Source organism: Sander vitreus, chromosome 16, assembly GCF_031162955.1.
Source record: "Sander vitreus isolate 19-12246 chromosome 16, sanVit1, whole genome shotgun sequence".
Lineage (NCBI taxonomy): Eukaryota > Metazoa > Chordata > Actinopteri > Perciformes > Percidae > Sander > Sander vitreus.
Genome location: NC_135870.1, coordinates 22,200,394 through 22,226,053, shown reverse-complemented (window position 1 = coordinate 22,226,053; position 25,660 = coordinate 22,200,394). Strand labels below are relative to the sequence as shown.

Here is a 25,660-nt window from a genome sequence, read left to right as displayed (position 1 = left end):
GGACTACCATTTAAAGTCTCAGACATGGAGGATTTTCTGAAATGCACATGTATAGGATTAATCCCATCTATAAAACTGGGAATAAAGATAAAAGAATCCCTCTGAGCTAGTGGGATATCATTTTGACCTCCACTGTATACAAACTGTTCTGCTGTGTTTAATGTAATCACATTTCTCAGTGGGCTGAGTCAGATACTATAACAGCAGATGAACAAAATTGATTTAGAAAGGAACCAGTCCACATTGTCACCTTAAGCACAAATACAGCCTGTAGGAAGATTAAAGCTTACTTTCTATTCCGTCATGAACCTTTCTTGCGCATTTGATCACAGTGACTAAAAGCATTCTCTGAAATAAACTGGTATTACTTGTTCTTAAATATAATTATATGCCTGTATATAGAAATATGAAATGTTGCATGAACTGTCTGACAGACTAAATTGTAGTTAATACTTGAGAGATACAAGGCTTCATTTTATCCCTCTCGCCTCTATGCTTTTACATTCAGTAAAGAAGTGTCTGTAATTAATGCCCAAAAAACTAAAGGTGTGTATAGCTGTCCTTATGGTGACCTAATAAACAACAATGATGGACACTATTTAACTTGTGGTGCAGCCTGTTTTTTGTGTTTGATTACATAGCCTTTTAAACACATTTAACACGTTTGGAATTGAGATCAGTTGTGATGTTCAATGTGAAGATATTCAGTTTACTGTCATAGAGAAGTGAAGAAAGTAGAATATAATCACCTTTTTAAAAAGCTGGTATCAGAACATTTTTTACTTTTATAAAAAATTACTCAAACCGATTAATCGATTATCTACTTTGGCAAATTATTTATTAGTTGACAACTAAGCGATTTAATCAATAATTCTTTGCAGCTCTAGATGTTAGGGTTGCACGATATTGACAAAATGTGATATTGCGATATCGATTATGAATATTGCGATATCGATATTAATTTAGATATTTTTTAAACCTTTCCGGGAAAGTTACGGGAAAACGCGTTCAAAGTAGATTCATAACAAATTAAACAAGTTTTCTTACAACACAAGGTTTATTTCAACTGACTGTCATATTGGACTGGTACAACATGAATAAATAAATAACGACCATGTCTGCAGAACAGGACATGTTTGACTGGTTGTACAGTATAAAATAAATAAATAAAGAAGCAGGACACAACTTTTCTTTCGCTTCTCTGATTCGTTCCGTTCTGTTCATCTATTTCTTCACTTACACTGTCACTCTTTGGAAATATGCACACACGTGGTACGGTCCATAAGGTTTGTCACATACTGGACCCGTGCGCTGATGTGTACTAACATGTGCAAGTGGCACGGTAACTGGCTATCATTATAGCGTTTCAACCGGGCTCTAAATCAAACACAACTAAGCCACACAGCCAACGGACGGGACGCAGCGCTCCACAAAATAAACTAAATATTGCATACTTATTGCGACACTTTCGATATATTGCGATAACGATATTGAGTCAATATATCTTGCAACCCTAGATATAATATTGTGCAACGTGATATTGCGATAACGATATTGAGTCGATATATCTTACACCCCTACTAGATGTGCGATACTGTTCAATATTGACGTGTGCATATTAGCTATACATTTCCTATATCAGCCTGGCTGTCTTTAAAGCTATAGTGCGTAGTTTCTGTCGACCCCATGAGGAATTCTAAGTGATGACAACAACACTGTCGGCGCGTCCACATGATACAAGCCTTACGTGATCGCGCAAGCGCCCCCCCCACCCCTCCTCCACACAGTTGCTAGCAGCTAAGGAGGACACGGAGGATTAAAAAAAAATGGACTCTTTCAGCACTGTAACCAGGCTGACAGATAGCCACAGCTCTATTGAGCCATCTATTCCCATAGCTCTGAGCAGTGATGACTTCATGACCTTCTTTAATGATAAAATCATAACAATTAGGGATACAATTCATCACCTTTTGCCCACAGCTTCTAACTGCTCACTATTGGGCGCAGGGGGGCTGGAGAAAACGACAGGACCCGATACATACTTAGACTGCTTTTTTCCTATAGACCTTCAACAATTAATGTTAAAGGTCTCTTCAGCTAAGCCAACTACCTGTCTCCTAGACCCCATTCCAGCGAGGCTACTTAAAGAAGTACTACCCGTGGTAAACACATTATTAGACACGATCAATATGTCTATATTAACAGGTTATGTACCGCAGTCATTTAAAGTAGCTGTGATAAAACCTATTCTGAAAAAACCCACCCTCGATCCCGAGGTCTTAGCCAACTATAGACCTATATCTAACCTTCCCTTTCTCCCCAAGATCCTTGAGAAAGTAGTCGCTAATCAGTTATGTGACTTTCTACATAGAAATAGTCTATTTGAAGACTTTCAGTCAGGATTTAGAAAGCATCATAGCACAGAGACGGCACTGGTGAAAATCACTAACGACCTTCTAACTGCTGCTGACAAAGGACTTGTTTCCATACTTGTCTTATTGGACCTTAGTGCTGCATTCAACACTATTGACCATACCATCCTGGTACAGAGACTGGAACATTTAGTTGGCATTAAAGGAATCGCATTAAGCTGGTTTAAGTCCTATTTCTCTGAGCGATCCCAATTTGTTAATATCAACGATAAATCCTCCAGGTACGCTAAAGTTAGCCATGGCGTTCCTCAAGGCTCGGTGCTTGGACCAATTCTATTCTCCTTATATATGCTTCCTCTAGGCAATATCATTAGGAAACACTCAATTAACTTTCACTGCTATGCAGACGACACCCAATTATATCTGTCAATTAAGCCAGACGAAAGCGGTCAGTTAGCTAAACTTCAAGCGTGGAGGACTTCATTATCTAAAGATATAGCTACCTTAGATGGCATTGCCCTGGCCTACACCACTACTGTCAGAAATCTAGGAGTTATTTTTGATCAGGACTTATCCTTTGACGCCCACTTAAAACAAACCTCAAGAACAGCCTTTTTCCATCTTCGTAACATTGCCAAAATCAGGAACATCCTATCTTAAAAACGATGCTGAAAAACTAGTCCATGCATTCGTTACTTCCAGGCTGGACTACTGTAATTCCTTACTATCAGGATGCTCAAATAAGTCCCTTAGGACTCTCCAGCTGATCCAGAATGCTGCAGCACGTGTTCTGACAAGAACTAAGAAAAGAGACCATATTTCCCTTGTACTAGCTTCTCTGCATTGGCTTCCTGTAAAATCCAGAATTGAATTTAAAATCCTTCTCCTGACCTACAAAGCTCTAAATGGTCAAGCACCATCATATCTAGAAGAGCTCTTAGTACGTTACTGTCCCAACTACCAGGCTCCACTCCTGTGGAACCAGGTCTCAGTCTGGGCTCGGGGCGCAGACACCGTCACCACATTTAAGAATAAACTGAAAACCCTCCTCTTTGATAAAGCTTATAGTTAGGGACGTGGCTCATAATCAGTCGCTCCGGATCTCATCTCTCCCGGCGGCCTCCCAGGATACTGCGCCATGGGACTCAGCCGCCTGCCAACGTCCATCTTCTTGCTCGACACCGGTTATCAAGACATCCTGGACTGAGATGGTTTGCGGCCAAAAGAGAGCCACGAGTAGGGCTCCATCGCGAAAGCTTCTGAGGGATGCAGTAGTCAGACGGTCCGGTGGCCTACACTGCCTGGATCGGCCAAACGTTCCTCAAAAACAATCTCCCCAACCGAATGCTTATAGTTAGGGAGTGAGGAGTTGCAGCGTATGCCTAGACCGGCGGGGCAGGGTGTATAGCTTCAGACACAGCACCCCAGCTTCCCTCTGCTTCTCCTCATAGTCATCAGATCTAACTATCATATAATCAATAATATAGTGAGAGTAGAGGGAGGCAGGAAGTACAGCCCGTTCCCGCAGGGGAGAGTTCAAGCCCGACCTGGCACCTCTCTTTAGCCTGCCTCTCTTAGTTATGCTATTATAATTCTAGACTGCTGGGGAAGTTCCTTCCTCCCTATGACACAATGAGCTGCTCTCTCATCTCTCTTTTCATTTGTTCCTTTTATGTGCATCCTTCTCCCAGAAATGCTTGTTACTAACCTAGCTCTGGGGAGTTTACTCCCCGGAGTCCTTATGTTTCTTCTTCACCCAGAATATCGCCTTGGATTAGGGTGGCACCAAGACCTGGGTCTTGGCTGCAGCTGTCGCTAGGGACCTGCTACACCCTGCTACGCTCTGCGATTCTCTGCAGTGTCCGGCTGCATCCTGCTGTGTCCTACCGCGTCCACCCATGCTGTGCTGTGCCACAGTACACCCCGTAACGCCCTGCTGTGCCCTACTATGACATGAACTACTACGACTACCATTGTAGTCACTGTTCCATTATCTTTATTGTGACTATTACTACCACTGTTCATCACACCCCCAAACGGCACCGTCAGACACCGCCTACCAAGAGTCTGGGTGCCGAGGTTTCTTCCTGAAAGGGAGTTTTTCCTCGCCACTGTCGCAATAGCTACCGCTAATGCTTGCTCTTGAGGGAACTGTTGTAATTGTTGGGGCTTTGTAAATTATAGAGTGTGGTCTAGTCCTACTCTATCTGTAAAGTGTCTCGAGATAACTCTTGTTGTGATTTGATACTATAAATAAAATTGAATTGAATTTAGAAAAGGTAATTATCTTCATTCGTGTTTCTGGATGGGAAAGTCACTGGACAAAACAATCTTCTAAACCTAGCAATAGTGAGAAATACAGAGAGAGTTGTTTGGAGCTGATAGTGTTAATTAGCTTTGTATCAACTCATTTGGCAATGGCTTGAATGCAACGGACATTTGTTAATATCAAAAAGTTACGCACTACAGCTTTAAATTCCGAACCGGATTAGTAGTTAAATATAACTAAATAATTAAATATAACTAGGCTAAATGTTGTTTGTAGAGCAGCAACTGTAATGTTTACGACAACAAAGTAACCTAAAATGTCAATAAAATAAATAATATTCCTGACATTCTAAATACTGAGTGAAGTTTACAAAGAATGAAGATTAAAGAGATGTATTTGTCAAAGGCAGATCTGATGATGTCTCAAAGAAACCTATGGATGACGTCAGAGAGATTACTCCATATTTTATACAGTCTGTGAGGAGCAATGCGGCAGGCTCCATTTATAAAAATGGCCTTTTAAATGCTACTTTGTCAGCAACTGGTCTTATGGTAACTCAAGAGGCAGCGTGGCCTTTTGTTCTCTAATTAATTTTTCATGCAGTGAACACACCAGACATAATTTTGTTTGAATGAAAACTCAACTCCTGGCATTTGCTTCTGGTGGTGTTTTCCACTGTTTTTGGAAGAAGGAAATTACGGAATAACAGGCGAACCAGTTTACAAGGATTTTGAAAAGTGTTAAATTTAATAATGGAATTTGGTGTGGTGTTTTGTTACCTTGTAGGGCTATATTTAAAAAAGAAATGGTAAATTAGTTTGGTTTTTCTTTTAGTTACTTGCTAAATAGTCTTAAATACCGTAATAAGATCGTGATGCTGTGATAAGATAATATTTTTGCCTATATATATTATGTTATGTTTTTAGAGTATTGAGTATAGAGAGTTTTTTTGAGTATTGTGCTGGGACGTTATGCTTAGCATATGTATTTATATGACGATCATTTCTTGCTGAGCTGTTGTATGTTAGCTTACAATCAGGCTTTCGACGTACATATTGGGGTGTAAACATCAGGCATTGACCTTTTTTTAAAAGCTGTGAAAAAGAATATGAGCACATTGTGCTAACACTTTTTTTTGGGGCTCCCTGAGGAATCATTCTGGTGTTTCAGGATGAGGAGCAGAGTTGCTGCTGCCCCTTCAGAGAAGGACTAATTCTGACATAGCTGAATGGATGCAAACTTCACGGTGTGGACACACAGAGATGATCTGCTAAGCCTGTAGACCTCTGATGGAGAGCGCCACTTGTAATTATCAGAGTTAGGTGCCATAACTAGACTTATGGCACATCATTTTTATTCTCTACACTGATTTCTGAAATAGTAAAAATAAAGAAGCCTGATACTGTTACACAAAACAAAGTTCCCTTCATATAAAACTAACACCCTAGTATTAAAACACTGTAAATGTATTCTGTTTCACTCTGTATCATGGGTTGAATGAACTAATCCTTTTCTGTTGGTAGTAATAATCCAAACAATGTGAGGAGCGGCACAAACAACCATTAGTTTTGAAAAGTTTCAGTATCCTACAAAGCAACTCTTGAGTCATTGCAGTTTATTCAGCATGCATTTTGGAGCTGTTAACTTAGTAAAGTATTTAGAGTTCTTGGCAGCTTTTCTTTCTTCTTACTCATTCTTGTCTCTACTCTCTGTAACCACACCAGTAGTCAATGGCCTCTATGTAAAAACAAATCTCACATACTGAGCAATCAGGTATAGTATATCTAGACTCGTGAGACCGTCCTGATCACGCAAGCTCCAGTTTTCCACTCGCAGATCAGTCTGGCATCTTGAGAAAGAGAAAATTTGGAGCCGTTCGCCAAACGACCGACCAATCAGCATTGGTTTTGAGGTAGGTTTAGGTGTGACGCGAGAACGAGAAGCAACTGTTAAGCAACAGTCTAAACAACATGGCGGCTTCCACGGATGAGATGAGCGTAGCTATCGCGCAAGTTTTATCTGAATTAGAAAGTATTCCGTCATTAAAAGAAGAGCAAAAAATGGCACATGTATTTTCGCCCCTTCCCAAAAGTTCTCCAACGGAAAGTTCCCAGATGGATATGCCGAGCAAATGCGAAGCAATCCATCTGGCGGAGTCCTGTTATAGTATATCCACTAGGGCTGGGACCATTCGATTCTTTCACGATACATGGGTGTATTTCATTTATTGCTCATCTAGAAGTATTGCGAATCAATAGTATTGAGTATTGCAATTTTCTTTTCCTTTTAACAAAAACAAAAGTTGAATTATACCCTTCTAAAGACAATATATATATGAGACATTTCTAAAAACTGTTTTCTAAAAAATAATGCACATCACATGTCGGTCAGTCTGACATTTATTTCATGTGTATAGAAGTACATAACATGGATTTTCTGCTTTCTGTTTAGCTGGAAACGGATATGATGTAGTTGTCTCCGATGGTACCGTATAAACAGTAAATATTTAGGTGAATCATTGGTAAAAAAATAAATAAGAAATATCTATTCTGGGAAAGGAATCGATTTTAAACGTTGCAAAAGAAATCACGATACGTGAATTGATTTCCCCCCCCCCACCCCTAATATCCACCTAGGATAACTACTTGTGGTCAGTATTAAGATACATACTAACCCAAACAAAATCTCATGATCCACGACACTCCGTCACCCTGGAATCCACCGTGCTGGTAAATACAATATGTTTGAAGCACCGGCAGCATTTTTGTCCACCAAGCATGGGCTTGTCTTCATTACACGTGCTGGATTTGTGTCACGGTCACAACATGTCCTTGAGGATCCATTTTCTATATGGGGTAGGAATGCGAATAAGGGCTACCGCCCCATGCCGCTGTTTGAGTCCCGTTATGTAATGAGCTTTCTCCGCTCCCCACGGACTTAATGTCATTATGAAAATGCATTACCTGCATCCTCCTCCCCACCTCCCGCTCTCATTTGTTCAGCTGTGTGCATCCCCGAACAGGCCATAAGAAGTGGATTATAGGACGTTTTCCTATGAGAACACCACTGCTGCTGACCTCCTGCCATTTCTTTAGAACTGGACTAATGTGTGTCAGCGAAGGCATAATCACTCCTACGACTCATGTCAATGATCTGTAGGCATTGGTTGCCAGTGAGTAATACCTGGTTGGTGCAGATTTTTTTTTCTTTCTGTGGTATAAAAATAGCAAGATCATCCAGCAACCACAGTCAATATATTTCATACTGTCATCAAGTGTACAATGATAGAATTTATTGAACTATAAACTCAAAACTTGAGCTCTTAAAAAGATTTATATTAAAGATTTAGAAACTGTCCTGCCGGTTGGCTGAACGACATTCCTGTACACCACCATTTGTTCTGGTGAGAACCCGGAGGAAAGGTGACTCGTCTAAGTCTAGGGAGAAGGAAAGGTGTGACGCCGTGGTGTATTTGTCATCAGTGGGGTGATTACCTGCCACAGGGCTTCCTCAGGCTGGGGTGGTAATATGTTAGCAGACCTGGTGCCATGACATTAACAGGGCAGCCCCCGCTGTAGTCCTCCTTAGCCCAGTCCTGTAAAGCAGAAAAGTTAAATGACATCAACATTCTAGTATTTCATGGCATAGGCCAAAACCATGGCAAACAAAATCTAATATTATCACATAATATACCCATTATAAATTGTATTTATCACATGGCTTTATTCTAAAATGTACTTAAAAGTAAATGCAAGTAAAAGTTAATGTTGACTCGCCAACATTTCTCCTAAAATGGATATGCAGATGAGTGGAATGGAACCCTGTAGCGCGTCATGTGGAAAGAACAATAATAAGATCACACAACCGAAATGAAAATTAATTTTGGAATTTAATCCAAATTAATTGGTAATTGGCTCATTAATATTTCCTGTTTATAAAAAACAAGTACAGAAATAATTAGTATAACACATCAAGGAACTTACTGATACCCATTTGTCTACCATAATGAGGCCAAATATAATATATAACACTTTACCATCAATTTATCAGCTTTTTTTGTCTTCACTCAGCTCTGAGTTGTTAGTCTATAAAATGATGTTCCCATTGAGTCTTAAAGTGAAATTGTGATGTCTCCCTTAACATCCCTACCTCCAGTTTCCTCAGGGCAGTTTTTCTTTTTAATCTTGCCTTTCACCAGTGAAGTGAGTAGTCCGGGGACTCTCTGCATGACTAATGTGCTGTTTCACAGTCGTCCTGTGTATGCTGTGCATCATTTAATGGAGCTAAGTAGCTATTTTCTATATGTGTGATGCACTAGGCATGTAAATGATAAATGGACTGCATTTATACAACACCTTTTTTTTATCTTACTGGACAAAGACCTTTACAATTTGCCTCTCATATACAGTACAGTAGATAGGCCTATGTTTTCGTGGTGGTTCTTTTTTTGGTATGGATCATGTTATAAACAGATGTGGTCCACACAGCATGGTTAATGTGGATCAACAATTGCATTGCTGGAATACAAATTCGAGGTAATAAAAATGTGATAATCGCAGGTCTTTCCTCAACCCATGTTGGGCCCCCCGTTTGTATTATTATTTTTTAAAGATGATTTTCTTTTGGGCATTTTAGGCCTTTATTTATAGGACAGCTGAAGACATGAAAGGAGTGAGAGAGAGGGGCAATGACATGCAGCAACGGGCCGCAGGTTGGAGTTGAACCTGCGGCCGCTGCGTCGAGGAGTAAACCTCTATATGGGTGCACGCTCTACCAGGTGAGCTACCCAGGCGTCCCCTGCCCCATTTGTATTATTGCTTTATGTTAACTATTATCGAGCTAAAGCTAACTAGCAAGTGCTTTAGCACCTGGTACACTACACCGAGATTGTCCTCCCCCAAAAAACAACCCTGCATAGGTCGTTTGTACAAGCAGCCTATCACAGCCTATACTTACGTTAATCGAAAGGCGGCGACCTCTAGTCTCCGTATTAATTATGACGGGAGCAAAGGAGAAAGTCAGGTGACATAGTATAAAGAGCAGGAAAGTCCACAAAGGGAGGAGGTCAGGGTGGATGGATGGGTCCAACAAACACAGAACTTTGACACAGGAGACCGCTGTTCGTGTCCCGTGTGAAACCAAAAGTTAACGTTAGCTTCTTTGAACGTATGTAAATTAACTTGTAAGTTCAGTTATGTAAGTAACTCAAGTTACATATGTAACTGAAGTTACCTAACAAACTTATTTTACTTATTTTAACCCAAACCATGATATTTTCCTAAACCTAACAAAGTAGTTTTGTTGCATAAAACCTAACCAAACTGTGACCGTTTCACAATGTTAATCGTGTATTTAAACCTTTAATTTAGGTATGAGGACGTGTTAATCTCCTGCCACTGGTAAGGGACGCTCACTTAGGAAATGCTCCTGTGGGTTGTATTAGAGGGTAGGAACAAACGACCTATGTGATTGTATGGGTTGGAAGACTTGTTTCCTACACTATAACTCTATGAATAAATAAATTGGGTTCAGATATGAAAGCTTTTGCAACACAAAATAGTAAGTAAAAGCTAATGCTAGCCAGCCACCTGTTCCATCAATCCTGCTTGCAAGTGTCCGCTCATTAGACAAAAACTGGACTACATCCAACTTCAACGAAACTCCCAACGCGAGTTCAGAGACTGCTGTGTTTTTGTTGTTGTGGAAACAACAGTGTACCGGACTATCCAGCCTGTTTCTCTGTCGCCGGGTAAGAGTGGAGATGGGCTGTGTTAACACGGACAGAAATGAGCTGCTCATTAACCGGTGATCACTGGACGTCAGTGAGTAATCAACATTATTTAGGAGTTACTAAACACTATATTGACTCTAGTAAGGATAGGGATTTTTAGTTTTTTAGTTAGGTACTTGGAGGAATTGTGCAATAATGACAGATTCACACATTTTTCTTTTGTTTACAGTAAATAAATAATTACAAATCTTAAAATCAAGTTCATAAAGTAACTTTCTTTGCATTCATTTGATTCCCAATCAAGATACACTGGTAACAATTGCTTTTGATTGTTAATATGTACTTAAAAACTGTTCTGAAATGCAAAATAATAGAATTTTAATCATGTGACAAAATATGCGATTAATCGCTAATTGATTAACTATAGACATTCAGCGATTAATCGCGATTAAAAAAAATTAATCGTTTGACAGCCCTACAAAATAGCTTTCCTCTCTGGAATCCAGGGTAAAAAAAGAGACCATGAATTTTGGCACTAAAAAATTCTGCCCTGAAACCAAATTATTGTTTTATTACATTAGACATCTGCCACTGAGCTACTTACTTTCTCTTCATAGTGGAGGAAAGATGCAGCTTCAGGACCTAGGTATTTGACCAGACTGGAAAACACAGCTGTTCTTCTCTCCCCACCCTGCAAACAAAAGAAAATGCCTGTGCCAACATGGTACTTTACACTCGCTCATCACTCAGAAATATAACAGCAGGCTGCAAAAATATGAATGCATATTCAAGAAACCAATCCAAGCTGGACAAAAGAAGCAGCAGTCAATTTGAATAACTCAAGCGTGGTCAGCAACGCTTGATTTGTTTGGTAAAAACAAAACAAAAACCTGTTAATTTGGTGCAGGACTGCTAATAGATATAGAATTCTATGAAATGACATTGGAAAAAAATCCCACCGGTGCAAACCAAAACAATCAACAAGCCAAAAGTCAAACGCAGTAAATGTAAATCCAACCAAGTACACTATATAAGAACATTCCTAAGAAACATATATATATATACGTATACATATTTACAACTAATTTGTACTTACACAGCACAAAAGAGTATTTAAATGTAACCTTGATGTAACTTGCCTTACACACAGCATCACTATTTTCCTCTCTTTAGCAGTGAAGTAGCAAGTGGAGGTTAATTATTTAGCACTTTGTGCAGCATTGTACAGCAGGGAGACAGCTACACTTGAGCTCTGTAGAAAGTCAGGGTAATGACTAAAATGCCAAAACGACACTAGACAAAAGGCTTAATTTTATTTACTTTTTCAGGTAAAGGGAAAGCACTGGAACTAAATAAAAATGTCGACACAGAAGGAAAGCGAGAAAAGGAAAGAGGATGTAGGCTTAGTGTGCGGAGAGTGTATGGGAGAGTAAGAGGATCATAGCTGTCATTGGCAACATTCAGTCACTGAAGTGTTAAGTCTCGCTTTGCCAGACCTTCCTCCTCAGAGGAGGGTCTGGCTACTCCACACAGCATTCCGGGATGGGAGAAAAACGCACTCTGGTTTATTGGCATTTCTTTAAACCAATCACAATCGTCATGGCTGGCACTAAGCTCCACACTGAGCCACTGCAAAATAGCCTTAAAGCGTAACTCTCACCAAAATGCAACCTAGGGTCTTTTTGTGAATGTACCCGAGTCAAACTTTTGTTTAAAAGCATATTTAGGACGGAAGCGCCACTTTTAAGATTTACCTTATTCTCTTTTTCAGTCAAATGGCCTTTTGAATGGGAGTGCTAGGGGCAGTTTTATGCTAGCCTCAAAATAGCTATTTTTAAAACACTAAGAAGGCTCGACAGAACATGAAACTTTGCTCAAAGTATCGCCAGGGGCTCTACACCTTAATGAAAGCATTGACAACATTGTTTGTGTACACAGAGTTTACTAAAAAGGTTTTGAACAACTCACCGTAGCTCTTGTTTCTGGCTGCAGCCATTTTATCAGTCAAAAACAATCAATTTCCGAATGCAACATAACAGGGAGGAGATTAAAGATGTAAAGCTCCTAAAGCTTAATTCCATATAAATGCACGGATTATTTCTTGTTTTGACGTTATTGAAAAAACAATATTGACCTCGTAGTTGTAAAAGGAGCCTCATATGGAGTCCGTTCATTTGCATTCGGATATCGACTCGTTTTGACTGCCGAGGTGGTAAATGTGCGACTCGGGTAAATTCACAAAAAGACCCTAGGTTGCATTTTGGTGAGAGTTACGCTTAAAGAAGGAACTTATTTTGGTCGAATGTGTACTTTCAAAAGTTGTTTTAGTCATGCGAGAGAAAACTGAGATTGGACAGATAGTCTAGCTAGCTGTCTCAATTTACCCAGCAGAGATCTGAGAGCAGTTAACCATAGTCCTCATAAATCCACCGGAGTTTAAAATTCCAACACAAGGAAACGGTCATCGGCGAAAAGACATACATCCGGCGGAATTTCCTTCTTCACCAGAGCAATCCCGGAAGTGTATAGACTACTGAAGTGTAGAAATGTGACCTTATTAATTGGCAACCTGGGCATTAAGGGATATTAGGCCTGTATGAATCCTTAATAAGTTGAAGAATTTTTTTTTAATCAACACTTGATATTGTATTATACGATAATACAATAACTCAGTCAATTTGAGTACCTCAGTGCCTCAGCAAATAGTACTGCAAAACATGTAATTGAAAGACTGCAGCATTGAGTTGAAAAACCCATTTTCTATATTAACCAAAGTAATAGTTATTAAAAGCTGGCAGGAGCACCCCCACTGTTCTCCTCAGTCTGTGCTGTGCCGTTCTCGCATACAATATTCATCATGCTGCCACTGAGCATTTTCTGACACAATAACATAATTATGGCAATGCACACAAATTGTTAACCAGGCGTAACCCTAAACATGCATGATAAAGGGTTAAAGTTAAAATTCAGTACAGTAGTACTGTATATCCAGGAGGAGGCTTAGTTTAATGTACACATACTATGTATTGGAATTTGAACAGATAATAAGACCTATGTCTAATGAATCTACCAGACTTCAGAGTTAAGCTATTGAAAACCATGACATCTCACTTGATAATAAAATGTCATACCCGTCCACAATTTGGCATATCCCAGCTGAATCCATTAATAACATCTATCTACCTACCTACCTACCTACCTACCGCCCGCCCGCTCAAAAGTTTGGGGGCACTTAGAAATTTCCACTCCATTATAGACAGAATCTGATCTGAGTGGGTGGCTGATCTGAGTGGGTGACTGATCTTTAATGCAATATCTCCATTGTCCATCATCAGCAACCATTCATCCAATGTTGCAAAGGCACATTCTGTTTACTAATCTGATATCATTTTAAAAGGCTAACTGAGAAAACATTGGAGAACCCTTTTGCAATTATCTAAGCACATAATATAATCTGAAAACTGCTGCCCTGGTTAAAAAAACAATGCAACTGATCTCATCCTGCATCCTGATAAAGTTCCCTTGGCCTTTGGAATTAAAATAGCCCCACATCATCACATCCCCTTCACCATACCTAGAGATTGGCATGGGGTACTTTCCATAAAATCATCTCTCAATGCAAATCAAACCAGCTATTAGGCTAACTGAAATAAAACCATGCCAATCTCTAGGTATGGTGAAGGGGATGTGATGATGTGGGGCTATTTTAATTCCAAAGGCCAAGGGAACTTTATCAGGATGCATAGTATCCTGGATCCATGAAATAACTAGCCTTTAAAAATAAACATCTGCCTGCCTCTATGGGAATTTAACATAGGGGTGTTCTTACTTATGCCCCCTGTATTTTAAGGAAGAACATTTATTTATTTATAATACATTATTCATTCACAAAGAAAATTGGTGTTCCTTAAAGGTTGGATTTTTCCTCATTTTTTTAATTAAGGCATTAAGATCAATTTCCTAAAGATGATTTTTTTATTCCTCTTTTTAGTCAACTTTAGCATGGGTGTCCTAATTTTTTCACATGACTGTATATATCACTGATGATGGAAAAAATATGCTTCAATTACCTTTTCCATTTACCATTTCTATGCATTGTGAATTATCATGAGATTATAATGAATCACAATTGAAATACTAACTGATGGCACGAGACATTGCTGTGTTACAAGCATAGATTATAACATGTTTAAATGATAGATCAATTCTATCATTGTATTTACATTGATAACCCATTACCTCCTTGGAGCTCCATCGAGAAGCCTGCTGGCCGGCAATGAAGCCTACCAAAGCAGCATTACCGCTGGGGCTGGTGGCATCAAATGTAACACAGAATGGACACTCACTGGAGGATCCTGCCACTATTTCTCCAGAGAAGCCCTTCTCCTTCCAAAAAGCCTGAAGAGAAACAGAGACAGTTCACAGCTTCATCATATTTGATTTGATTTCACTTTATTATCAGAAAATATTTCCCAAATTTGTCTTTCATTGCAAGACGTACACTGTTTTACATAAATACAAAAAAAAACAAAAAAACAATACACTCAATTTATCCAAACAACAAAACCATATTACAAACATATATGACATCAGACATTATGAAAAGTGGATGCAGTGCAAACAATTTAATCTCTCCGTTTTACATTCAGTGTTCAACTCAGGTACACTGATGCCTACTTAGAGCCTAAACTTTTGAGGAACAAGAGTTCCTCAAACTGTGTAATCGAGCCTTTGGGAATCTGGACCCTTTCTGTGATGACAAAAGCTGATATTCTTTAAATAAATGCGTGCGTGTGTGGTAAGTTGTCTCCTTTCAGTTCACACTCTATATGTAGCCTGCTGCCTACCTTGCTGCTTCATGTAATAATTTATGATGAACCTGCAACCAAGGCTTTTGGTCAATACAAACTGTTTTAAGAGAGCATCAAATGACAGTATACTGTGACATTTTTTATTCATGCATATACTCAATTTGTGACTTAAAATATCAGCAACCTTTGTATCTGTGTGTGTGTGTGTGTGTGTGTGTGTGTGTGTGTGTACATACAGGCTGCGTATGTATTTGAATAATGTGCTCATTTATCCGCCCATGCAAATTTACTCTGTGTCTCTATAACTTTAAGGTTGGGGTATTTGTGAGTCTGATTGTTACATTTATTTCTGCATGTTACTTTGATTTTGCTTCTTTTTTATCCTAAATAAATACTTGATTTGATAAATAAGCATTGAGGAAAACAATTAAATATTCCAGTTGTCTTGCATTAGTCTTGCCTAGTTATTAGTTTGAAGAAATTTAGGAGAGAACGCAAAAGAACAACTGAACTTACAGTAAACAAATAGTAGGGTAAAAAAGTAAAATCATTTATGTTGCACTGTGCTTTAGGGCTGCAGCTATGGATGGTAATGATTAACCGTTAACCGACAATTTTGACCGATTAAATCAATATCATTAAAACGAGTAAAAACGTAATTTAAAAAACATTTTGATAAAAGAAAAATAGTCTTACAATGTACACTTGGCTGCTTAACTATTCCTCAACTTGTTTTTTCTGCTAAGTTCTTGGCTCTCTGCTGGACAGATGATTAATGCCACTATATCAATGAGGGCTTCCGGGTTAACATGGCCGACCCTCATAAACACATCTGTAACACATCTTTGCTATGGTGACGCACCATCCTTTTTGTTTTATTCAAATATTTTCTTCCAGGCCAGACCCATCCATTTTATGTACATGACATCTGTCCTAAGATAACTGAAGTTAATGGAGGCTAATTTGAGTAATCAACAAGCGGGAAGTATTATGGCATACCTTCATCCTACTCTAGATCTTAGGATCCACTCTGATGACAGTGTTTCCCACAGATTAGAAAGCAATTTGTTATTTTCGTAACAATCAAGTATCAAAAACTAAGGAGGACACGCTGTTGGATGCTGTCCTGCTCTCCTACTTCAATGCCTAACGAATCTATCCCTCTCCATGACCCTGTCTTTCACTGGTTGAAGCCTGAAAATATTGAAAACAAATTAATAACATAACTAATTCCGCTGGTCGGACTGTTCATCTCTGTTTGAGACTGATACCTCCGGTTCAGGCTGGTCCTCATCCTCAACACGTGCCTTTTTCAGTCGCCGAAAATACTTTTCAATACTCATCTGGATTGAAGCAGCAAACATTCAGTGTAAGAGTAAAAAATGACATAACATTATTTATAATAGGTTTATTTGATTCACAGCTGCTATATAGTGTTTTGACCTCGACAACCCAACTGCATTTTACAGCAAACTTGCGACTAGTTAACTTCCTAAAGCAGGCGCAATCGCTTGTTTGCTAAGAGTCGGGTCGGTGATTGTGTAAAGGTGTTCACGAGATAGATACCAACCTTTCGTGACCTTGTGAATTTCGCCAGCCGTCTTCTCTCCTTTACGGAGACAGACGCTATGTGCACGGTGGGCTCGATGGTGTTTTAAGCCTCCGTGCCTGAAAGGCGACATTGGGGGCTAAAAACACCACACGGTGGGAGGAGCTGTGTGTATGTGAGCGAGACACAAGTGACAGAGAGACGGAGAAGAGCAGGGAAAGGAAATGCAGAAGAACGTGTTTTAAATAGCGTTTAAAAAAAAAAAAATAATAATAATAATGACACGCAATGTGCGGCGCCACACAGTCTATGTGTGGGAAACACTGGATGAGAAGAGGCACTTCCTGGCAATACACAGCATGCTGGACAAGGTTGTTGTTCTGCAAACACACAGTGTTCTAGTCTCAGCTGTCCCAGCTGGTCATAATTTGGATATTGTTTGACCTTGTTCAGATAGTCATAAATGGATCTTTATACCTCATGCCAGGACACCTGCTGCTGTCTTTAACCTGACCTGTCACCACATAAAAGTCCACTCGTGGGTTTGGACGCCATGCACAAACGGGTTCCTTCAGGCTTTAGGATTTGCTGATGTTCAGTCTTTTACATCCAGTCTTCAGACTTACTTCCAGATTCAGCTGCTGTAGATGTGCTCTGACAAATTACCCAGCATTGGTGAGTGTTGCCAGAGGTAAGCTAAGGGACAGATGTGATGCCCAGCCTGAGGCTGCCTCTTATGACTTGGATCATGAGAGGGACAAGCTGGTGCTTCTAGGATCGTCCCCCCACTGAGGAGAAGATAATCCAAGGCAGCAAAGCAGACTCAACTATTCATGCTGAAAATGTAGAGTCCATGGGCTTGCACAAGTGATGTGACAGGAGTGTTCCAGTGAACTGCTCAGTCAGCTCAGTATTCTCTTTCATTATATATTCTACTAGAGAGGTGTCCGCTGCCATCTGCTATCAAAGTGTCTCAGTGATTTTCATCAGTGTCCAGTAATAAACTCACTTTTGCTCTCCCCGCATTTGGCATGGCTGTCAGTTCTTGATGTACTTTAAATAAAGCTGTGCTATGCACTGCCGTTTTTATTCTATACAGGAATAAGTTCCATTCATCTAAACTCAGCAGGCCTTAGTGATGTTACACTCAGAGCTTTATCGCACAGTAACCTTTTACATGATGTCATTGTTGTTTTTATAGCTGAGGTCATTTAAGTCTAGATTGACCCAATTCAGTGGCATTTTAAAACACCAACTACCCCAGAATATTGTTATGAACTGAAGTATTTTTGAAAAGTGATGCAAAGATCTGTCCTATAAGGGTAATGTGATATTGTTTCTGCGAAAAGTAGATTCTAGAATCTTAGATCTTATAGCCCTAGATGGCCACTGGATGTCATTTTTTTAGAGGACCGCTAACTCAGCTGTCTTCATATAGTGGCTTAGTCTCGGATGCGTCTTCATCTCAAAGATTTTGCAGGTAAATGAGGTGCAAACAAATTCCCATAATGTTGGGAAATATGGACTTGAGTATTTTGATGTTTTTCCCTTTGGATTATTTTAAGATGAAAGACCCTGTGTGAATAGTTTTTTTAATAAATAAAATTATTACTTAAAGCAACACATCACAATAATGTATCATTCAATGCCATTGGATAAAACATTATTGCCCCTTAGGATTAATAAATGTAAATAAGTACAACGGGATGTTTCCTGTAGAAACTGATCGGTCTCTCACCACACTGGAGGTATTTGGCCCACTCTTTTCATGCGAGACCTGCTTCCAGTCAATGACATTTGTGGGTTTTCAAGCATGAGCTTTTCTCAAGTCTTGATGGTACACCTCAATGGACCTTGGCCCTGGTGAAAGGGCCTCCAGATCAGTGGACTTTGTTCTGCTCAATAACCTTTTTACAAGTTGCTTTTGACCATGGCCAATGTGCTTCTTTACCCAGTTGCTGACACTTGACACTTTTGAAGGCAATTACTGAGGTTTGTAAGATATGTTAGGAAGGACTGGCTGTAATCAGATCTGATTGTTAGTCAATGTATTCAAACTGCCCTAAACAGCCTTTATCTTTAAGTCGTAGGGGTGCAATATAAGTATATAAGTAAGATAGCAGTCAGTCAAGTGTGAGTCTACAACTTTGGAAAAGTCCAGATATTTGAATTCAGCCTAAGTCAATGTTGGACACTTAAGCGTGCAGCGTGTCCCTGCCATAGACACTACATCTTTTCTTTAATTGTGGAAATCTTTGAGGAAAATATATTGCATACATTTACACATTCAGAATTTGGACACTAAAATAAAATGGTGGAGAGTAAATGACGGCTTGTCTGCTTGTCCGGGACAAGTGTTTTTTTTTTGCAGGGCAAGTGAAAGACAAATTTACTTGCCCCACTGGACAAGTTAAAACTCAAACAAAATAAAATACCATGTTACTTCACGTTATATGCCACTCATGACATCTATGTTACCGATTTTATTTTACCGATTTGAAACGAATACATTAACTAGCTAACGTTAGACCCAGCGGCAGCGGGTCAGCGGACCGCTAACGTTAGACCAGCCCGCTGTTCAGCTCATTCTCTGTAAGCGATGCAGCATGAAAGCACGGCGGAACCAGCAAGCCAGCCAGTGTTAGTTGGCTAACGTTAGCTTGCTAACTCTGCCTTAACGTTACCCCGCCGCCACATCGTTAACAGAAAACGAGCCGAATACAGTTGTCACTCGTGTTTATACTTTAACTACTTGTTGTTAGGATTGTTAAGTACATTGTGGTTGAGTAAAATAAGAAGTAAGTGGTGTTAAATATTGTTTTGTGTACCGCTATCGAGGCTTCTCTTGCGAGGCTTTGCTAGTTCGAACGGAACATAGCATCCGGTCCGGCGTTTTCACAATAAAAGCATCCAGCCGTTTAGTTAGTTGGAGGCTTTAAAGCATATCATAGATAACAGGGAGTGCTGGCTACGTTAGCGGTAACTTAACGGATGGGAGAAAATGTCTGAGAATCCCATATAATAAGTGTTTGAATCCTTTTTCTCTGCTTGAATTATTTGAGTTTAAATGATATATAGCCATATTCTGACTATTGTTTATATTACGTTTGGTAATGTATATTACTGTTTAAGGCAAGGCAAGGCAGCTTTATTTGTATAGCACATTTCAGCAACAGGGCAATTCAAAGTGCTTTACATGAAAACAGATAAAAAAAAAGAATTACAGTGCAGTATAAGAAATTAAACATTGAAGAGCAGTTAAAACAGTTAAATATATAAAAGCAGATAAAATAACTTTCCTGGACTCAGTGATCCATTTTTTGGAAAGCCAAAGCTTTTTGACCAATATGTCAGATATCTCAAGTAGTCCGGTCCATATTTTCTAACCATCTCACCCACTATGGGTCCAGATGCATCACACGGCTTTGAGGTTTCATTCCCCATATTTACAGAAGCTTTTCTTGAGTATACTCTTATCTTTTTCGATGTGGTCGTCACCGCAAAGCTTAGTTCTTTTCTTCAGCAAACCTTGTAAAACCCGGTACAGCCCTGCAGACAAAAATCTCTTAATAGTCCAGAACGTGTTCTTAAACTATTTTATTTCTTCTGCAGTCTGTCTCTAAATAGTCAAGAACTCGCTCAGAGTGTTGATAGACTATTTTTTTTTCTTTTTAGGCCTTCTGCCTAAATTAGTTAGTTACTTCGACTAACTTTTTGACCAGCCCAACGTCTGTCTCTTCTGTCACTCTATTGTCATGCCTGCATCAGAGAAACAATCAGAGATATGTCCGTTTCTGCAAAAGAATGTCACCGGAATAATCATAAATTCAATTCTATTATTTGTTTTAGGAATTTCTCTTTATATGCTTATATAGATTGTTATACAGTGTCAACAATGCAACTTCAGTATAAGAAATGAATAGTTATTTAAAGAAAGGCAACATCAAAAAGATAGGTCTTCAGACTTGATTTAAAAGAACTGAGAGTTGCAGCAGACCTGCAGTTTTCTGGGAGTTTGTTCCAGATATGTGGAGCATAAAAACTAAACGCTGCTTCCCCCTGTTTAGTTCTGACTCAGGGGACAACAAGCAGACCTGTCCCAGACGACCTGAGAGGTCTGGGTGGTTCATAGTGTAGTAGCAGATCAGAAATGTATTTTGGCCCTAAACCGTTTAGTGATTTATAAACCAGCAAAGGTATTTTGAAATCAATTCATTGAGGCACTGGAAGCCAGTGTAGAGACTTCAGAACTGGAGTGATGTGATCCACTCTCTTGGTCTTAGTGAGGACTCGAGCAGCAGCGTTCTGAATCAGCTGCAGCTGTCTGATTGATTTTTTAGGGAGACCTGTAAAGACACCGTTACAGTAGTCAAGTCTACTGAAGATAAAAGCATGGACAAGTTTTTCCAAATCCTGCTGAGACATAAGTCCTTTAATATATTTTTAAGGTGGTAATAGGCTGACTTTGTAATTGTCTTAATGTGGCTGTTAAAATTCAGGTCTGAGTCCATGACTACACCAAGATTTCTGGCTTTGTCTGTTGTTTTTAACATTATCGTTGGAAGCTGAGTGCTGACTTTTAATCGTTCCTCCTTTGCTCCAAAAACAACCACCTCAGTTTTTTCATCATTTAATTTAAGAAAGTTCTGGCACATCCAGTCGTTAATTTGTTCAATGCACTTATTCAGTTGTTGTGTTGGACTATAGTTCCCTGGCGATAAGGTTATATAAATTTGTAATTTGTGTCATCCGCATAACTATGGTAACTTATTTTATTGTTTTCCATCATTTGAGCCAGTGGAAGCATGTAGATATTAAACAGGAGAGGCCCCAGAACGGAGCCTTGGGGAACTCCGCACGTCATATTTGTATGCTCAGATGTATAATTCCCTATAGACACAAAGTAGTCCCTATTCTTTAAATAAGACTCAAACCACTTTAGTACTGAGCCAGAAATGCCAACCCAGTTTTCCAATCGGTCTAGTAATATGTCATGGTCGACCGTATCAAATGCAGCAGTTTAAGGAGGAATGAGTAGCCTATACATGTTTGATTTATTCATTTGTATTTTGTTTCTCTCTTTATAGAAACCACACTCACACTCACACAAGAAAGAGAAAGGAATAAACATAAGAACTATCACTCAGCTCTTCATTTATCCTCTGGAATATTTGGCCTTAAGTGGTGTTCTGGCCGACACACCTGAGTGAACCTGGTGATAAACCCAGAACTAGCACCTAAACTGAGCATCTACCTATTATCTCCACAACAGCGATAGCAATGTGCTTTGGGTGGATGAAGCTTTAAGTTAATTTGACTCTTTAGCGGCTGGTTCTCTGCCTCGTAGTGTTACTACGCCACTGCTTGTTTGTCCATCAGTTATTGTTGTAATTTTACCTGATGAAGGTCTAAGACCGAAACGTATTTTCTAAATAAATAATTGCGGGAGAAGAGGAGTATACTAGCCTCCGATGCTTCCTGGGTGAGCCATATCCATCAGAGTGGATTCCATATCAGCTAATAATCAACTGTAAAGTAGCTACACTTTTTAAAGGATCCCTTTAAATTTACTGCACACATACACTGCACACTGGCGTGCAACATATTACTTTGTATTAAGGAGTCTGGAGATCCTTTTTTCTTGTTGAAGGGGAAATCTATTGTTGGGACACGTTTGTTTCTACTGCATTTTATTAATGTTGATAGTGTGTTGATGCTTTCAACGGTTTGTTTGAATTCTGTATTAGCAAAACACAAAAAAAAGAATTATAAAATGATAAATCTTTACCCGGACAAGTGACTTTTGTGCATGGACAAGTGAAACATAAATGTAATTGTCCAAAGGACAAGTGCCTCAAAAAGTTAATGTCAAGCTCTGCCGCATATTATATAGTAAATATGGAGTGATTTCAGACAGCCTGTGTGACTTTGCCTTCAGTCTGTTTCCCGTGTGCATAATTACATCTGATAGTCTGTACCTGTTTTGATTAGTATTTCAGCTCTTTGTTGTCAGTCTTGGCTTAGGCTTCACTTCACCTTTATCAGTGTTTAGTGTCAGGATGCATCGATCTGATACTGATATTGGATATCGGGCCGATACTGACTCAACTTTGGATCTGGTATCGGTGACAATTAGGCCTGTAACAATTATTATATAATTATTTAACCGCAATTATTTTACATAATCGCGGTTATTTTGTATGACCACAATTAAAGCATTAGAGCATTTTTTTAATAGCCTATGATACTATGGATTCCTACCAGAGGACGCCCCACATGCAGTTGCAAGTCCAGTCGGCTTTCGAACGTTAAAAATCCACCGAAGCACCTTTTACATGTGTTTAAGTAATGTAGTTAGTCTGTCTGTGGTGTTTAATCTACTATGGTGCGTTGTTTATTTAGTAACGTTACCGCAAAAGACGATGCTGTAGCAGGAAATGGCCGTGATTCATAAGCGTTAACATTATGCTAACGTAGTTCCACGGTGATTTGTGCTTTTATTTTTCTGATTTGTACAGAACAACTTGTTTGCTAACTTTTGCTAAGGTCCTAAGGGGTATGACTGTTGATGGCAATTGTAGATTTTACTTAGATGTGCCAAATTGTAAATATATAAGTGATTATTGGTCGGACTGTTTAGCTAATGCTATGCTAGCAGCAGCTGTCACTTGTTGCCGTAGCAACTCCAAACATCTTGGGCTGTAGCCGTCTAAAGCCAGAGAAATTAAACACACTCTGTTTTTTGTTCTAGATTAATGCTTTGTTTTTTATTGACGGGAATAAATGCTCTATTTGTTTTATTTTTTGTTAATTTAAAAAAAATACAATGTTATGATAATAAAGAGGCGTGGTTTACTTTGTTGAACCTGTATATTTGGGTCACATAATAGTGATATATAACAAAAGCTGTATCCTGAGATTTATTTAAACTTTAATTTGTTTGAAAAAGTAATACAAAAATAAATGAATTATTTTATTTATTAAGAGACAATAATATTGTTAATCGCAATTATTTCTGAGACAATTAATTGTCCAGCAAAATTTTGAATTTTACAGGCCTAGTGACAATGGGGTTGATCTATTCAATTTAATTCTGTTTATATACTCTATACGGTACATTATATACTGGAATTTGAATTCCTGTTCAAGTTTTAAACAATTGGTCCCTGCATATAGAAGGAATACACTGGTTTACCAAGTTGCTAGTTTATGATTTGTTAATAATAAATAACAATGTAGTACATATCTATCTATTTACTTGTTACATGTTGTTTTACAAAATTTGGAAAGCAATGTTTAGGTCAAGTCTGATCACTTCCACACAGTGAGGCATAGAGCTTATTAATTCAGGTGGAGTTCGGTATCAGCCGATACCCAAAGCCCAGGTATCAAAAGTAGGCTCGGTGAATCCCTACTTTAGTGCACTGGTCTGTAGTATCTTTGTGTTTCTGACCCTGCTTTATCTATATTTTCTGCTTTTCTTTCCATCATTGCCTCCCATATGTCAGGGGAATGTTTACACTCCTCCACACTGCTAAACTTCCTGCCCTAAAATTTTCACTTTGCTATTTTAATGTGAAGGTACTGCATGTTTCAGTCACATAAGCCCCACTTCCTGTTTTACACTTTGCATAAACATGTCATATTCATAACTCTAAGTAAGCCTTCAAATCATGTAAAATACTAAGAAATGGAATATCAAATAAACTATATGATAAATCAGTGACCAATATTTTTCTTGTTTATCAGAATCCAAATGCATCTTGGCAAGACACCAAGGCATAGACCCAAGCACGAATGACTTTGTGTTCATTACAGTAGACACATTTAATCTACTAACAAGGTGCACAAGCATTTTGTTAATTAATTGTGTGGGTGTAAAGTCCAAAATGGAAGATATTAAATTTCATGTGCTAGGAGCTTTTTCACACAAAGTGTTGAGATCTATAAAGACCTTGTTCCAAATGAGTTGACTGCTGTCTGCTGCCGGCTTTCTTTTTTATAGGTAAACAAATAGCTATTTGAAAACAATTTTTCCTCACTCCTGCTGATGACACTGCTGGGACGCAGTCTTGAATTTTTACATGAAAGAAACGGTTGCACGCAGACAATATGATTTTAAATGTATTTCTGGTCCTAAATGGCTGAAAACTACAACTTGATAGTGTGGGGATTATTCAAATGTAGTGGCCCATTTCACCAAATTTGCAACATGAGATCATTTATTTTAACACTTTTCACTAATCAAAACGGCACAAAGGAGCAGTTGCAATCCATGCATGAGCATACAATAATCCTGTAGGACTTAGAAATGTAACTGCAATTTGCATGCAACAATCAACTGTGCAATGTGACGCAGCAGCCATTGCGTGTAATTAATGCTTGCGATGTGCTTTTGTAAAATGAGCGGTGCCCCAATGCTGCAACTGTAAAATATCAAATCTGACCAGCATTTAGTGTAATTAATTGTAATCGATTGTATTTAGTTTGCAATTCAGCCCCTTACAAATGCTGTTTACTATCTCCCATGAATTGAAATAACTTTACATAACACACCACATAAGTATGGCTAATTTAATAATCCACTATAGTCAACCTTCTTCATAAACTAAATCACTTTATGGAGTTGACATCTACCAAATTATTTAGAGATAAACCCTTTAGGGAAGAAAAATGTGTAAATGCTGCAACAATTGTTTAGAAGACAACGAATGATTGTTTAAAACAAATGTTTCTAAATTTGTGTCTTTAACATTCATGCAAACGTGGGTTCAATTGTGATTTATCTTCCGTTACTCACCGTCTGGTAGGTAATAATGAATTTGATCATATGGCCCAAAGGCATGTTCTGGGTAAGAAATTCTCTCTGGCTGGGCAGGGCTGGCTGGTAGTGGATCTTTGCTGTGGGGGAAACAAGAGTACAACATG

General features: G+C 38.9%; 1 protein-coding gene across 1 annotated transcript in view; it reads right to left on the bottom strand.

The window, feature by feature from the left end:
• The window catches only part of LOC144531712 (putative flavin-containing monoamine oxidase A), a 52,614-nt gene that overhangs the window by 4,759 nt on the left and 22,195 nt on the right, over nucleotides 1-25,660 (bottom strand). Inside the window, exons 8-11 of the mRNA XM_078271972.1 lie at nucleotides 25,533-25,633; nucleotides 14,612-14,770; nucleotides 10,977-11,063; nucleotides 8,136-8,236 (exon numbers count right to left, since the gene is read on the bottom strand). Of these exons, the coding sequence (XP_078128098.1) occupies nucleotides 8,136-8,236; nucleotides 10,977-11,063; nucleotides 14,612-14,770; nucleotides 25,533-25,633 (448 nt within the window). The remainder of the gene's footprint in view (nucleotides 1-8,135; nucleotides 8,237-10,976; nucleotides 11,064-14,611; nucleotides 14,771-25,532; nucleotides 25,634-25,660) is intronic.